Source organism: Eleutherodactylus coqui, chromosome 6 (assembly GCF_035609145.1).
Source record: "Eleutherodactylus coqui strain aEleCoq1 chromosome 6, aEleCoq1.hap1, whole genome shotgun sequence".
Taxonomy (NCBI): Eukaryota; Metazoa; Chordata; class Amphibia; order Anura; family Eleutherodactylidae; genus Eleutherodactylus; species Eleutherodactylus coqui.
Genome location: NC_089842.1, coordinates 184,485,735 through 184,499,631, shown reverse-complemented (window position 1 = coordinate 184,499,631; position 13,897 = coordinate 184,485,735). Strand labels below are relative to the sequence as shown.

The 13,897-nt window shown below is 41.9% G+C and overlaps 1 protein-coding gene across 5 annotated transcripts in view; it reads left to right on the top strand.

The window, feature by feature from the left end:
- Positions 1-13,897, top strand: part of RALGAPA1 (Ral GTPase activating protein catalytic subunit alpha 1) — a 194,554-nt gene that overhangs the window by 167,764 nt on the left and 12,893 nt on the right. For all 5 annotated transcript variants that reach the window (XM_066608440.1, XM_066608438.1, XM_066608439.1 and 2 more), the window contains one exon: positions 13,710-13,840. In XM_066608440.1, coding sequence (XP_066464537.1) covers positions 13,710-13,840 — 131 coding nt within the window. The remainder of the gene's footprint in view (positions 1-13,709; positions 13,841-13,897) is intronic.

The following is a 13,897-nucleotide window of genomic DNA, read 5'->3' as shown; positions in this document are numbered from 1 at the left end:
TTTTACATAAATTATGTCCATGTAAATGAGCCTTAAGAGTGGTTTCAAACAGGTTTTTATAGAAGGTTTTTTTTCTGCTAAGCCAGGAGTGAATCCAAAAGTTATAGGAAGCAGAAAACTTGCTTGAATATGAAATCCATTCTTCTGAATGAATTTATGCACATGAGCTTTTTTTTTTTTCACTTTATTTTTTTTCCTTGCAGCAAAAAAAAAAAAAAAAAAATCGAAGCTTGATCTATCTTTGGTGGTTCCCGTGAAACCTCACCTCTTGTTTTCAATGGGACATTTAAAGAAATCGCATGGTTCTCGCATGCTGTGAGATGTGATGCTTCCTATTGAATTCAATGGGAAACACTTGCGATCCTTTAACGAGCGTGAAACGCCCATCTGATTATCACAACTTCACAGAACGATGCATTTTTGAATAAAAACCACTTTGCATTAGCATGAAGAAGGCACGTTGGCAAGTGCAATATTGGCCCAATACCTCGCTCGCCCTTGTGATTTTAGCCTAAACCAGAGTTTAAAAAATATTTTTTTTGATGAGAGAATTGGTAATTTAATTTCCTGGAGCAAAGAGTATCTCAGGGAGAATTTGAAATTCTTCTCCTTAATTGTAATTTTTCGGGGTGGAGATGGAAGTTGTAAAGTTCTTGGTTTTGTTATTTTTCACTATTAAAAGTTTGTACTTTATAACTTTTTTTAATTTTAGAACTTTCATTTGTTTATTTTTTTGTTAATTCTGCGGTGCTTTGTACGTAACCTTGTACACACTGTGATACCAGATCTTTACATGAACAAGGAAGACAAAAGTTTCCCAGTGGGATTAAGCTTTGTGGCCTTCTCACATCTGCTGCTGACAATATGAAAACAAGGTATTCCCCATTTTCGGCGTCCAATGCCATTTTCACATTGCCATGCCTATGACAAAGGCATGCACAGTTTGTAGGGATGCTTCCTTCTCAGAAACCCAAGAGGCCGACCATTCGCATTGGCATATGTTCCAGCCAGATAGCAGCGCTTGGCTTGGCTCTCTTGACGAGAGCCTAAATCTGTGTCTTTGTTCTTGTAGACACCAATCAGGGGCAGCAGCAGCTTCCTCTCAGTGGGAAGAGATGACCGCCAAGGTTCACAATAGTAGCATTGTGCTGTTGCAAATTTCTCAAAACAGCTTGACAGATCCTAGAAGAAGGGGGTCAGAGAATGGGAGGAATCTGTCTCCCTGCACCATCTGCAGGTTATAACCTGGGATTCTGCAAATGCTGACAGAAATCAAGGAAAAATGAGATTTGTGATAATTATGTAGGCTTGGATTGGCATTGAAAATCTGTCCTCTTGCTTCGTCTCACATTAACCTTTCATTTGCACTGGGGAGGAGCCATAAGAAGCTTATTTGGCTAAGGTCGCAATTTCCCTAGCTATCAAGATTATGGGGATTCTTATGTGCAAAGTGTTTTGCATACATTTCATTCCGAGCATTTGAAGTCATTGGAGGGCCATCTTTTCTGGAAAATATGTGTGTGTGTGTGTGTGTGTATATATTTGTGTAGTATAGTAATCTTTTTCTACATTATAAACATCGTACGAAAATTATACCTTAATTTTAGTTGAGACACATTTCTAAATATATAATCATTGTTGCCATCAAACTGCATCTATATACACAAGTTCAGATTAGAAATTCATGCTATATTGCATAAAAACAATAAATTTGGTTCGTCCAAACTTGTCCATGGCTTTGTCTGGTATTGCAGGTAGCCATGATTCATGTAAAGGTAGCTGTGCTGCAGTACCAGTTGCAACCTATAAACAAGAGTGACACTGTTTCAACAACAACAAAAAAGAAAAAACAGACCCTTTTTTCTAATTCTGGAAATGCCTTTTAACCACTGCACGCCTCACACTGTATGCAGTTTCTTCAAGAAAGCCGTTGTACTATTATGGCTTATTAATATTCCGGGCTCAGGAGATGTAACCACATTATATCCCGTGAGTGTTGGTTGTATTAAATAGCTCACACCATGCATAAACGATGGACGATCAGCTGATCGCTCAGTGTAAATAGCTGCTGTTCAGTACTGAACAGCCGCTATGTTAAGTCAATGGAGAGGGGCGGGGGAGAGCAAGGAGTAAAATCTCCTCCAGCCCCCCCAACTGTGAGCCAGCGATACTAGCTCCTGTGCAGCAGCACGGGAGCAAGTATGTGCGAGGATGAGTATCGGGCATCGTTTCTCTGACATTTGTCCAGTCTAAATCCACCTTTAGTTAAAGACATAATAGACTGCAATACAGATCTATTGCAGTGTATTTTATGATCAAATGATTGAATAGAACATAAACCATATAGTTGTTATTTTTGCAATTGTAACCATCCATAAAATGTTATCTTGTAATTTATACCATACTGTGTAGACTGTAAAAACACAGCTGGGAAAAAATGGCGAAAGTGTTGTTTTCTTTTTTTCATTTTTACACTTGTCCTCCCAAAAGCAGTAATAAATCTTATATAGTATATTATATTTTACTACAAAGTGGTCCATTTAAAAATACAACTAGTCCCACAAAAAACAAGTTCTTATATGGCTATAGCAACATAATTGTAAATTCATCCAGTTTGGAATGCCCGCGTTGTACTGAATGGAATAATTCCTGAAATACAAATAAATGAATATAACCTACAGGTCATGACATAAGAAGTAAATATGCATTATAGGAGACGTACCTGAAAAGTAGACAATTTTCGGTGAAAGTCTAAAAATTCATGGTCTTTGAGCACAACCTCGTAGACATAAGAACCTTAAAACTGCCCCAAACAAAGGTGTGTTAAAAGGCAAAAAAAAGGGTCTCTTACTTTGTAGTTGAAAGTTTAGTTTTTTTGGCCCCCCTAATATATATACATAATATTATATAATATATTAATGACATGCCATGTACAGAGCAGACACAAACATCTCTTCATTACTTTGTAGAGGTAATCTACTGGAGGCCTTTTCTGCCCCCTATTCCAGTATATTTTATATTTATTGTTCAAGGACTTCAGCCAGCTGACCCCTAGAGGCACATTGTGCATTAGTTTAAACTAATATGCTCCTTATCGGCAAGACAGAAGCGGTGCTTCTTGCTGCCATTTGTCACAGCTCACTTTAAGTAATAAAATCAAACTTTGTGCACATTCATAATAATTAGGAGATTCAATTGAGCCTGACGTGATTGCGTTATGCATAGATGCAGATAAGCCCTAAGTAATTCACCTTATGATGATCTAGACAGCTGAACATGTTTGTGGCTCCGACGCTTAACTATGGATTAACAAAAGTGCAAGCTTTCCTGGACAGATTGCTTGTCTGCTGCGTCTGCCACCCACCACTTGTTTTGCTCGTGCCTACGGTGTTGGGTGAGCAGTTAACTGGGTCACAGTTGCCGGTCTGCTCCTAGTTTAGTAAACAAAGTGGTTTGGTGGCTAGCTGAATAGGTTTCCATGTGAGGTCTGTTACTTACTTTTACCTATTACATGGATCTCATGTTGATTGGTTTTTACATTTTCATCTATTTTACTATTCTTTGTGGTTGTTTCTGCATTAAGTCTACTTCATAGGGTGGCAGCCATTAATACTGTGTTTTCCCAAAAATCTATATTCATTTTTGCCCCAAAAGAGGCACTAGGTCATATTTTCGGTGCATGTCTTATTTTACTTATTAGCAGGCTTGGCTTGGTCAAGGTCCCTCCCGCTGCTTTCCAGAGCCCTGGCACGGTTCCAGCGGTCCACAGCCGGCCACAGAGGATCACTTCCTGGTGACGCAGCTCAGCCCATTCATAAATCCTGCATGCTCAAAGCGATGGCTATGAGTGGTTCTTCGAGTGCTGCTCAGCCAATTAATGCAGCGCTCGACTAAGCAATCACAGCCATCACTTCATAAAAAGTGGGATTTATGAATCCCATAACCAGGAAGTGATCTTGTGTGGCTGGCTAAGGACTGCAGTAATTGCGTCGGCGCTCTGGAGAGCAGCAGGGAGGACTTGAACCGAGCCTGCTAGTTAATGTATTCTATTTTTTTTAATGTAATCTAGCTAGGCCTTATATTTCAAGCCTCCCCTGAAAATCCTGAAAAATCAGGTTAGGGCTTATTTTCAGGTAGGTCTTTTGGGGGGGGGGGAAGCAGTCATTACACTGACCATGACTGTGGTCACCCAGTTTTCTGAAGAGACTGAATACATTATAAAAGTTGGGAAGAGTTAAATTCCTTTTTCCTTTCTACGGTCCTGTAGGCGCTACTCCAGTCTTCACTATACTTCTAGTATCCTCCTGATATTAGTATAAAAGCAATTTCTGAATCCACTACATTTAAGGGTGGTTTCCCATCTGTGCTGGAACCTCCAGTCGGCGGTACCGTCACAAATACAGGAAGACAAAGCTCTGTATGCAGCGTACTACTTCTGTCTAAAAGCTGGTCGGAAACTGAACGGTCCTCATTATAGTCAGTGGGGTCCGCTCGGCACTGTTGGGTTCCATCCTGAGACTGAGCCGTTTGGCTGCAGGGATTCCCCTTTCCTGTTCCCCCAAACAGTGCAGGAAAGCGGAACCCCAGGCACAGGTGTAAAACTGCCCTAAGAGTTTAACGCTGCGCTTTGAGTAAAAGAGCCTTTATGTGCTGCCAGACACCTCTGGTAGCAGCTTATCTCTAGGGAAGAACAAAAGGATTGTCCGATCCTACTGTTCCCTGACATCATCTGCTGGGGAGAATTGGGAGAACCCCATACACATACGATAGTCGCTGGTCCCACCAAAATTGATGAGTTTGATTTAAGGTCCTTAAATTTGGATTGAAGTAACATTGATGAAAATTATTAGGTTGGGTTTGTTCATCTTATAGCCCCTTGTAATACAGTATAAGAACCAGCTCACGAGACCCCCAGCAAGTAGCTGAGTTCACCGGGTAACATTACCATCAGCTGCTACATTTTTCAGTAATCCCTACAGGAAGAAAATAATATTAAATGCACCCCTTCCAATGAAGGCCAGTCATGTCTTACTAGGTCGGCTGTAGTGAGGTCTGATACTTTTTACAAGGGGGCCCCTCTATTGAGTCCATATACCCCTAATAGGTTACTTTTCTTTACTCCACCCCTTTATTTCAGTAGGTGACGGACAACTCGATCATAACTAGTGCAGCATGCCAGGTATTATGGGGCAGCTCCTTGTTATATACACATGCCCTAGTAAGACATTGTGATGGGAGCAGTCTAATATTGGACAACCCCTTTAAATACGAGAAGTACTAGAAGTATGTCCCTATCTTTCAAAGATTGAGTTTAGCAATGTTTGAAAGTCACATAGAAGCCAACAGCCTTTGGTTCCTACGGTCGCCCTCATCAGCCATTGTGATATATTTTCCTGTGTACGTTCAAGTAGTTACTGACTTTTCCATCTCCTGTAATACAGTATGTTAATGGTAAATTGGAGAAAAGCATTCCATCAAAATAAGAGCTTTGCTGATTACACTTGTTGCATCCCTATTTGGCATCCAATTTGTGCCTCATACGGAGAATGTCAGATTGGATAAGTCATAGCTTTGTTTGTAAATACTGTATGTTTTTTGTTCAGGCAATCCATTTAGTCACTTCTTATAGCTGTCTGTGTGCTAGCACACGTTGCCATGGGGGATCACACCTTCTACCCAATGAGGTTAGTTTCAGGGGTGGCTTGCTGCATATGGCATTTAAAGGGATATTGATAGCTATGGAAGTAGGCCTGCAATAAAGTTGTCTGTGCAAACAATTGACATGTATGTAAGACTCTGTTCACACGTCAGAGGCTCTGCATGCAGCTATTCTTCATGTCAAAATGACTGGAATGGACTGATGTACCCTGTTGTAGTCCAGTGGGATCCACCCAGTACTAGTGGCACCACATTGGAGGCACCGCTATTTAAATAAGCACTCTCGAATTCGACTTTTTGGAAGTCTTTGCAAACATGTTTGACTTTTGCCATGTCCTTCTTTTCAGCTTTATCTTGTGTACTAGAAAATGCTTTTGTTTCCATCTTTGATGGATTTTTGTTATTTTTTCACGATCTGCTTCCCAACCCTATTGAGAAACAAAGACAGTTGCATGTTCCTTTTGCAACTTGTTTCTATAGAAGTTAGTCGCCCTGTTGGGGATATTTAACTTTTTAAAAAAGGTTTCCGGATATGAACCTGTAGTTTTCTATAATATTGTAAGAAGAACTTTAAGGCCTCATGTCCACAGGGAAAATCAGGCCCTCTACGGATTTGTCATGAAGAATCCCGCAGCGGGTCCCTCCTGCCCCGCGGACATGAGCGCGAAAAGAAGAATAAACTTACCGGCAGCGGACCAGGAAGGTCTTCTCTTCTTCACGGCTGGATCTCCTTTCTTCAGCCGGCGGATGTACTCGGCAGCCGGGCCGAAGCAAGAAGATCCGGCCGTGAAGAAGAGAAGACCTTCCCGGTCTGCTGCTTGTAAGTTATTCTTATTTTAGGTCTCCTATAGAAGCCTGCTGGAGCCGTCCCCGCGGGAGACCCGCACCTAAATGGAGCATGTCACGTTTTTTTTTTCATGCTCCTTTTTTTTTTATTCAATTTTATTGACCATCCGCGGTATTTATCTACCCGCGGGTGGTCAATGCATCCCTATGGGATGCGGATCCGCTGCGGATTTAAAATCCTATTTTGCCCGTGGACATGAGGCCTTATAGCTGCAGGAGGGAAAACTGAACAATAGATCACCACTTATCTGTGATATATGGGAGTAAGCAGAGGAGATACCAATTGTATCATCCCTGGGCATCATGCGAAAATTCAGATCATAGATTCTGAACACCATGATCCTACAAGCTTGGAGTAAACTGGTGATGTCACTGGAAGAGCATAAATACCCTAAATCTAAACTTGCGCTGTGTGGTCAGCTAGTAGGTGCTGTTATTAGCAATACATTTATCCCTGTTACAAAGGCTTAGACCTCCCTCACACAGGCGTTTTTGTACAGTGTTTAGTGCGGCGTTTTCAGCGCTGAGTTAAACGCTGTACAAGACTCCCATTCATTTCAATGGGTTTCAAAGGGTTTCCAATGCTGCATTTTGACATTGTTGCATGTTCTGTTCTTGCCTGTTTTCAGCTGTGTGTCTTCCATTGAAATTAATGGGCTGCATTTTCAGCACTGCTGAAAACCCTTAACAACTGCGTTTTTATACCATTAAACGCAGCTTGCTATGTTGGCAAGCCTGAAAAAAAAGTTTCCAGATTCCTTGGCTATGTTTTTAGCTGCGCTGAAAACGTGGCCAAAATGCATGCTAATGCTGCTGAAAATGCAGTCAACGCAGCGTTGAAAAACATAGCGTTTTTGCAAATGCCTGTGGGAGGGAGGCCTGAGGCTCTGTTTTTACTAGCATCATGGCTTCCGTTCATAACAGCTGATCATTTTTTTAAGATGGATCCAACGTCTGCTGAAGCCTCCCTGTTGACCATTAACCCCTTAGTGATGAAGCCTTTTTTTAAATTTCGTTTTTGAGAAACGCGGTGTTTGTCCGCCGAAACGCGTCGCTCTGTCATAAAAATAAAAAAAACTTTAACCCCACGAGCGCAATCAGCCTTTTTCCCTATTACAAGTTTTTCCATTTTCGATTTTTTTCCTCCCTCCTTTAAAAAAATCATAAGTTGTAGACGGAGTAACTTTAAGGTCAACGTAAACAAATCGGAAATTCTTAATATTTCCATTCCTGGTGCAGCGGCTTCGGCCATTAAAACCTTCTCAACTGTAAAGTGGAAGGACAACCAGATTAAATACTTGGGAGTAAATATCACCAGAGATCCTAATGATTTGTTTGAGAGGAACTTTAAACTGATGCTCGCGAGCTTTGGTAGAGATCTTAAGAAATGGCACCCACTCACGATTTTGTGGTTCGGGAAAATCAATGCTTTAAAAATGGACTCCCTTCCCAAGTTTTTATATCTCTTCCAAACCTTGCCGTTGAAGCTCCCAAGACATACCTGTCTAGGTTACGTAAACTCTCAAAGGATTTTGTATGGGGCAACTCAAGACCTAGGGTCAAATACAAGACCCTAATTAGACGTAAGGAGAGTGGCAGAGTAGGACTACCCAGTTTTTCTCTATACCACAAGGCAGCCATTTGTAAGTGCGTTCTGGACATCCTACACAACAGAGCCTCCAAGCTCTGGGTGGACTTAATATGCGAGAGTTCCCAGGCTCTGACATCGGGCTCCTTTTGGCTTCCACCCTCAGTGTCACGGAAAGCCCAGTTGGTATCCCCCTTCCTGGGTCAGTTATTAGAGGCTTGGGATAGTTTCGCGTCTTGCTTCGAACTGGTTTTTTAACGCGGCTCCCCTACCCCACTTGTGGGTAAACCTGACCTTCCCACTCTCCTAGAGGGTTCCTCCATAATATGGGGGAGAGACACGTGCCTGTTCCAAGGATTAGAGACGTTGTAACCGAGATGGGAGTCCATCCATTGGACGAGATTATGGGTGAAAGGGGCCCCTGGGCTAGAGCGTTGTTCTAGTACCTTGAGATTAGACACTTCGTGTAGTCCCTGGGCCCTTTGGCACCCCTCTTAGCTCCGCTCTCCCAATTCGAACTACTGTGCATGTCTTCCACACCGATTAAAACGGAGGCATCCTCATTATATAGACTACTGTTGACAATGGATTCTTTGTGAGAGGTTGGGAGAGCAAGCTAGGAGATCATTACCGGAGGAGACTTGGACCAAGGCCTTCGCACTGACACACTCCTTAGCAATTTCCTCTAAATACGAAGAAACAAACTATAAAATTTTATCTCAGTGGTACAGGACTCCTCCACACAAGGATATTTCCCCAGACACCTGCTGGAGTGCTCCAGGGCGAAAGGAGACTACACCCACATTTGGTGGTCCTGTCCCTTGGTCCAACCTTTATGTCAGGAGATTATCAATCTCTATAACGCGGTCTACAAAGACACAGAAGTTCTCACTATAGAAGCGGCATTGTTGTCCATGATCCCGGGACCCATTTCTAAAATAAAGAAGAGTGCCTTCAAATTTTTCATCATAGCCATGAGGCTGATTATCCCTAGACTATGGAGGTCCTCTTCCCCTCCAACAAGGATCTAATGACTGGAAGCCCTTGACCAAATTGCCCAGATGGAAGAGTTTGTGGCATCAGATAACGGGAAAACCAAAAAATTTAATGAAGCATGGACAGCATGCATTCTTCACTGGAATTCCCCAGATCTGATTACTTTGCTTCGAACTGGTGGTGTACACACTTGAAACCAAACTAATTTAAGTTGTTCACGAGTACAACGGAAAGTGTGCTCCTGTTTGCTGACGTTAATTTCCCCCCTTTCCCACCCTATTTTCCCCTTTCTTATTATCTTTTATCGTTTTAAGTTTGGTGATGTTCAGTTATTTTCTACATGCTCCTATCTCTCTGCCAATTTTGAGTCCTTAACGATTTATCGTTGGGGACGGACAAATTCCATCAACACACTAGTTAATGAGAGCATACATAGAGGTCCAGCTTAATTTGATGTCACAATTTGTTTGTTGCTGTTAAAAAATCGTAATTCCTTTATTTATCCATCGACTTTGACTTTGCTTTATGAGGGCTTATTTTTTGCGGGACGAGTTGTATTTTTCAGTGGTACTATGTAATGTACCATATAATGTACTGAAAAACTTTTAAAAAATTCTAAGTGGAGAGAAATGGAAAAAAATGAAATTCCTCCATCTTTCATTGTGTCTTGTTTCTACGGCGCACACACTGCAACAGAAATTACATGATAACTTTATTCTATGTGTCAGTACGATTACTACGATACCAAACTGCGGGTGGACACCCACTTGCGATTTTTTTTTCCTCAGCGATGCGACAGCGATGAATATGAAACCAATAATTTTCAATGGTTTCATACTCATTTGCGATGTTTTAGCAGAGCTGCGCATCGCAGAGAAGAAATCTGCGACATCGCTAAGTGTTTTCAATGGGGCCAGCGGCAGCAGTGCTAGCCCCATTGAAAACATAGGGTGAATATCATGGACTTCTGACACAGCTGTCACAGCTGTGGCAGGAGTTTCCTTCATCCCCGCGGGGACCTCGGGGATGAAGGAGTCTTCTGCCACAGCCGTGGCAGAAGTCTACCATGCTGTCCCATTGCTTTCACTGGGCTCGGCGCTGCTGCCCGCCCCATTGAAAGCAGTGGTTTGTGGCAACCCTTGCAGTATGATTTTCGGGGAAGGGCTTGAAATATAAGCCCTTCCCTGAAAATCATCATGAACTGGTTAAAAAGAAGGAGAAAAAAAAAATTCTCATCTCTCCGCCGCTCAGATGCGTCCTCCGGCTGGCTCTCCGACAGGCTCTCCGACACTGCTGTCCAGCACTTTCAGCAGGCGGGGATTTAAAAATTACAGGCAGCGCTTGATGAATAGCTAAGCGCTGCCTGTAATTGGCTGAGTGCTCAGCCAATCAGCACAGCCCTTTCAGGAGGCGGGGATTTTTAAATCTCCGCCTGCTGAAGGTGCTGTACAGCCGTGCTGGGGAGCCAGCCAAAAGATGCGGCGGAGAGGTTAGTAAATTTTTTTTCTTTTTTTAACCAGTTCATGATGATTTTCAGGGAAGGGCTTATATTTCAAGCCCTTCCTCGAAAAACATACTGCAGGGGTTGCCACAAACCACTGCTTTCAATGGGGCCGGCAGCAGTGCCGAACCCGTTGAAAGCAATGGGACAGCATGGTAGACTTCTGCCACAGCTGTGGCAGAAGTCCGCGGTATACTCCTATATGTTTTCAAATGGGCTAGTGCTGCTGCCGCTGGCCCCATTGAAAACACTGGCGACATCGCAGCGTTTTTCGTGCGCTGCGAGGCAAGTGTTTTCACTTAAAATATAAGCCCAACCCAACAAAAATAAATAAAAAATTTTAATACATCACCTAGAAGCGCTGTCCAGCTCTGCTGCAACTTCTTCCCAGACCCCGGCACTGGTCTTTAGCATCTCTTCTAGCCGGAAATGGAAAATCCCCGCCTCTAGAAAGCACTACCTATGAATGGTTGAAGCGTCACAGCACTCAGCCAATCAGAGACAGCTTTTCCTGGAGGCGGTGATTTTTTTAAATTCCCTGTCAGAATAGATGCTGAAGACAACTGAAGTAGACTGGGGAGAAGACATGCAGCGGAGCTGACAGCACTTCTATGTGATGTATGTGTTCTTTGGTTTTATGCAGCTAGGGCTTAGTTTAGGGCTTTGACAATAGGATTTCCTACTGTGAAAGTTACCTCACACCGCACGAAAACCCGCTTTTTCGTGCCATGTGATTCAACAGAGTGGAAGACTCATAGGGAAACATGGGCTAAAGAAACCTCACAAGTCGCAGGCATATTGCGAAACCTGCAAGATTTTTGACTCTCAATGTCGCATTCTATAAAAGATTGCAAATGCGGATTGTAGCATTGTCGCAACGCAAGAAAAACGTGCGACTTTGTATGTTTATGAAGATCCCTTTTTTAAAGTGAAAATTCAGAATGTTTTGCTTATCTGTTTAATGACATTCTTAAGATCTCTAGGCTTTACCAATGTGATCTATTTGGTTACATGGAGAGTTGACACGTTTTGACCACACAATATCTGTAAAAGCTGCTTTTTCTGCAGGGTGCTGCGCTAATGTAGAGTAGTGCTTATGCAGCTTTGTACTACCTTCTAGTGTGAACAGGACTGATCAATTGAAAGTGCCTCATTCCCAGCACATGCAAAGTGATAAGTTAACACACCAGTGGGATTCTCAGGGACCCACCTTGATGCCACGCTTGTAATGTGCTAACAAGCTCATTTTTTTTCTCCTTCTTGCCTCTTTTCCACCTTTCTGCCTCAGAGGAAAAGCTTAGGAGTTCAGTGAACTAAACATAATGAAAAGCTCCACGGGAGGCAGAAAAGAACTGTTTTTTTTTTTCTTTTTCAGCCAAATAGAAAATTAGTTTTGGTAATACACAAAGGGCAGTTTTTCATGTGCAAGAGAGACTTGCTGTGAATCTTCAGATTCTATTAACTGCACAGAAATCGGCAGCTGAGAGAGCCCTGTAGTCTTCCCCCCTCTAGCTGAATACGCACCTCAAATTAAGCGATTAGAAACGAGATTTATCTGCAAAGTATCATTTTTAATTTCTTGGATAAAATGCATTATGTTAGTTCCACGATTAGTGCTTTTAGGCGCTATTCATAAAATACCCATAGCATACTTTTTGCTTGCAGGGTTGAACTTTGCTCCAGCATGTATGCAGAAATGTGTCTATACAAGTCAATACATATAATAATCTTTCTATAGCGCCAACATATTCCGCAGCGCTTACAAGACAGGAGGAATAAAAACAAAACCATGGTTACATGTAGTAATCAGTTATTGGAGACAGTAGGGATGAGGGTCCTGCTCCAACGAGCTTACATACTACAGATAATGGGGTGATACAGAAGGTAAAGGGCTGGAGATGTGCCCAGTATGGAGAGGTGGAGAGTGAGGGGTGCTATACACAGACCATGGTCAAATTGGGCTGTATAGTGGCCATTTGATCACACAGTAAAAAAATTTAAAAAAACTATATAATCACGTTGTATACATTAAATATTTCACAAAGTATATCAGCAAAACATGCGCCAAAAGAGAGTCTTTTTTAAAAATAATCAATAAGTTTGCTATTGCAGCTTATGGACACATCGACATGTACAAGGTTTCTGTTAGCAGCTACTATAGAAAAAGTTGAAGAGAACCATTTATATGTGAACAACTTGATTGAATTTTTTAGGGGATGCCAAACAGCTTGCTTGGTTGCTTTTGTAACATCTTGTGATGAAGGAACTTTTAAAAAGTGCGGTCTAGCCTGTTTAATTGAACTTTTCCAAACATTCTGGTTGGTCCAAATTAGTTTCATCCAAACCGGAAATTCAAAAGCCTTAGAATTGTTATATAACACTGTCTAAGAGCCATAAAAGCCCTGTGTAGTGCTGTGAAAGCATCAGACAGGGCTTTTATGGCTCTTAGTCAGTGTTCTCCACCAGTGTTGAGGAAACAAAACTAGTAGAACCAAGGTTTCGGGTAGATTTTTGCAAAAGACTCATGCCTAACCCAACTTTTTACATAGTTCTACCCGAAGCAGGGTTCTACTAGTCCAGTACACTCAACACTAGTAGCTACTATAATCATCACTTGTATGGTTTTTCCTCCTTATTTTTGTCCACCTTTCATTGCAAAAAAAGAGTCGCAGAATATTGGGATATGTCATAAATGTTGTTGGCTACCTTGTAAATTATGAATCGGCAAAACTAGGACAGCGAGGTAGTAATTTCTCCTGATAGTTATACCTGTGGCTCACATTTAATTCTGCTCTTGACAAGAACCTTTTGTACAATCCTCTCCAGTGATTGTTTCTGATTTTGCTAGTTTCCAAGTGATTGTACCATTAATTGAGCAGTGTAAATGCTGCAGTATCAGAGGACATCACTGCATAGCTCTCTGTTCTGCGTGGTTAATAAATATGATCATTGACTGTTGAAATCAAAAAATGGACAAGTCGTGTGCCAAGATGCCAAATCCTTTGCATCTCACTGAAAAAGACTTGGAAGAAGTTGTTCCTTGTGCTCAGGTCTAATTTGTATGATGTACTCCTTCACTTTTTTGCTCTGAATATTTTACTCTTAACCCTCAAAAAAAAGCTTTGAAGAGAGAATGCGATACTTGGATCTAATTATCCAGCAACATTTGGAGCCAACCACCTTTGAGGATTATGCTGCGCAAGTCTTCTGTCCAGCTCCACATCATAACCATCACAATCTGCTGAATGCACGTAAGTATTATTTAATTCCATACAAGGCAACCCTATTTCATTGAAGATTACATATAT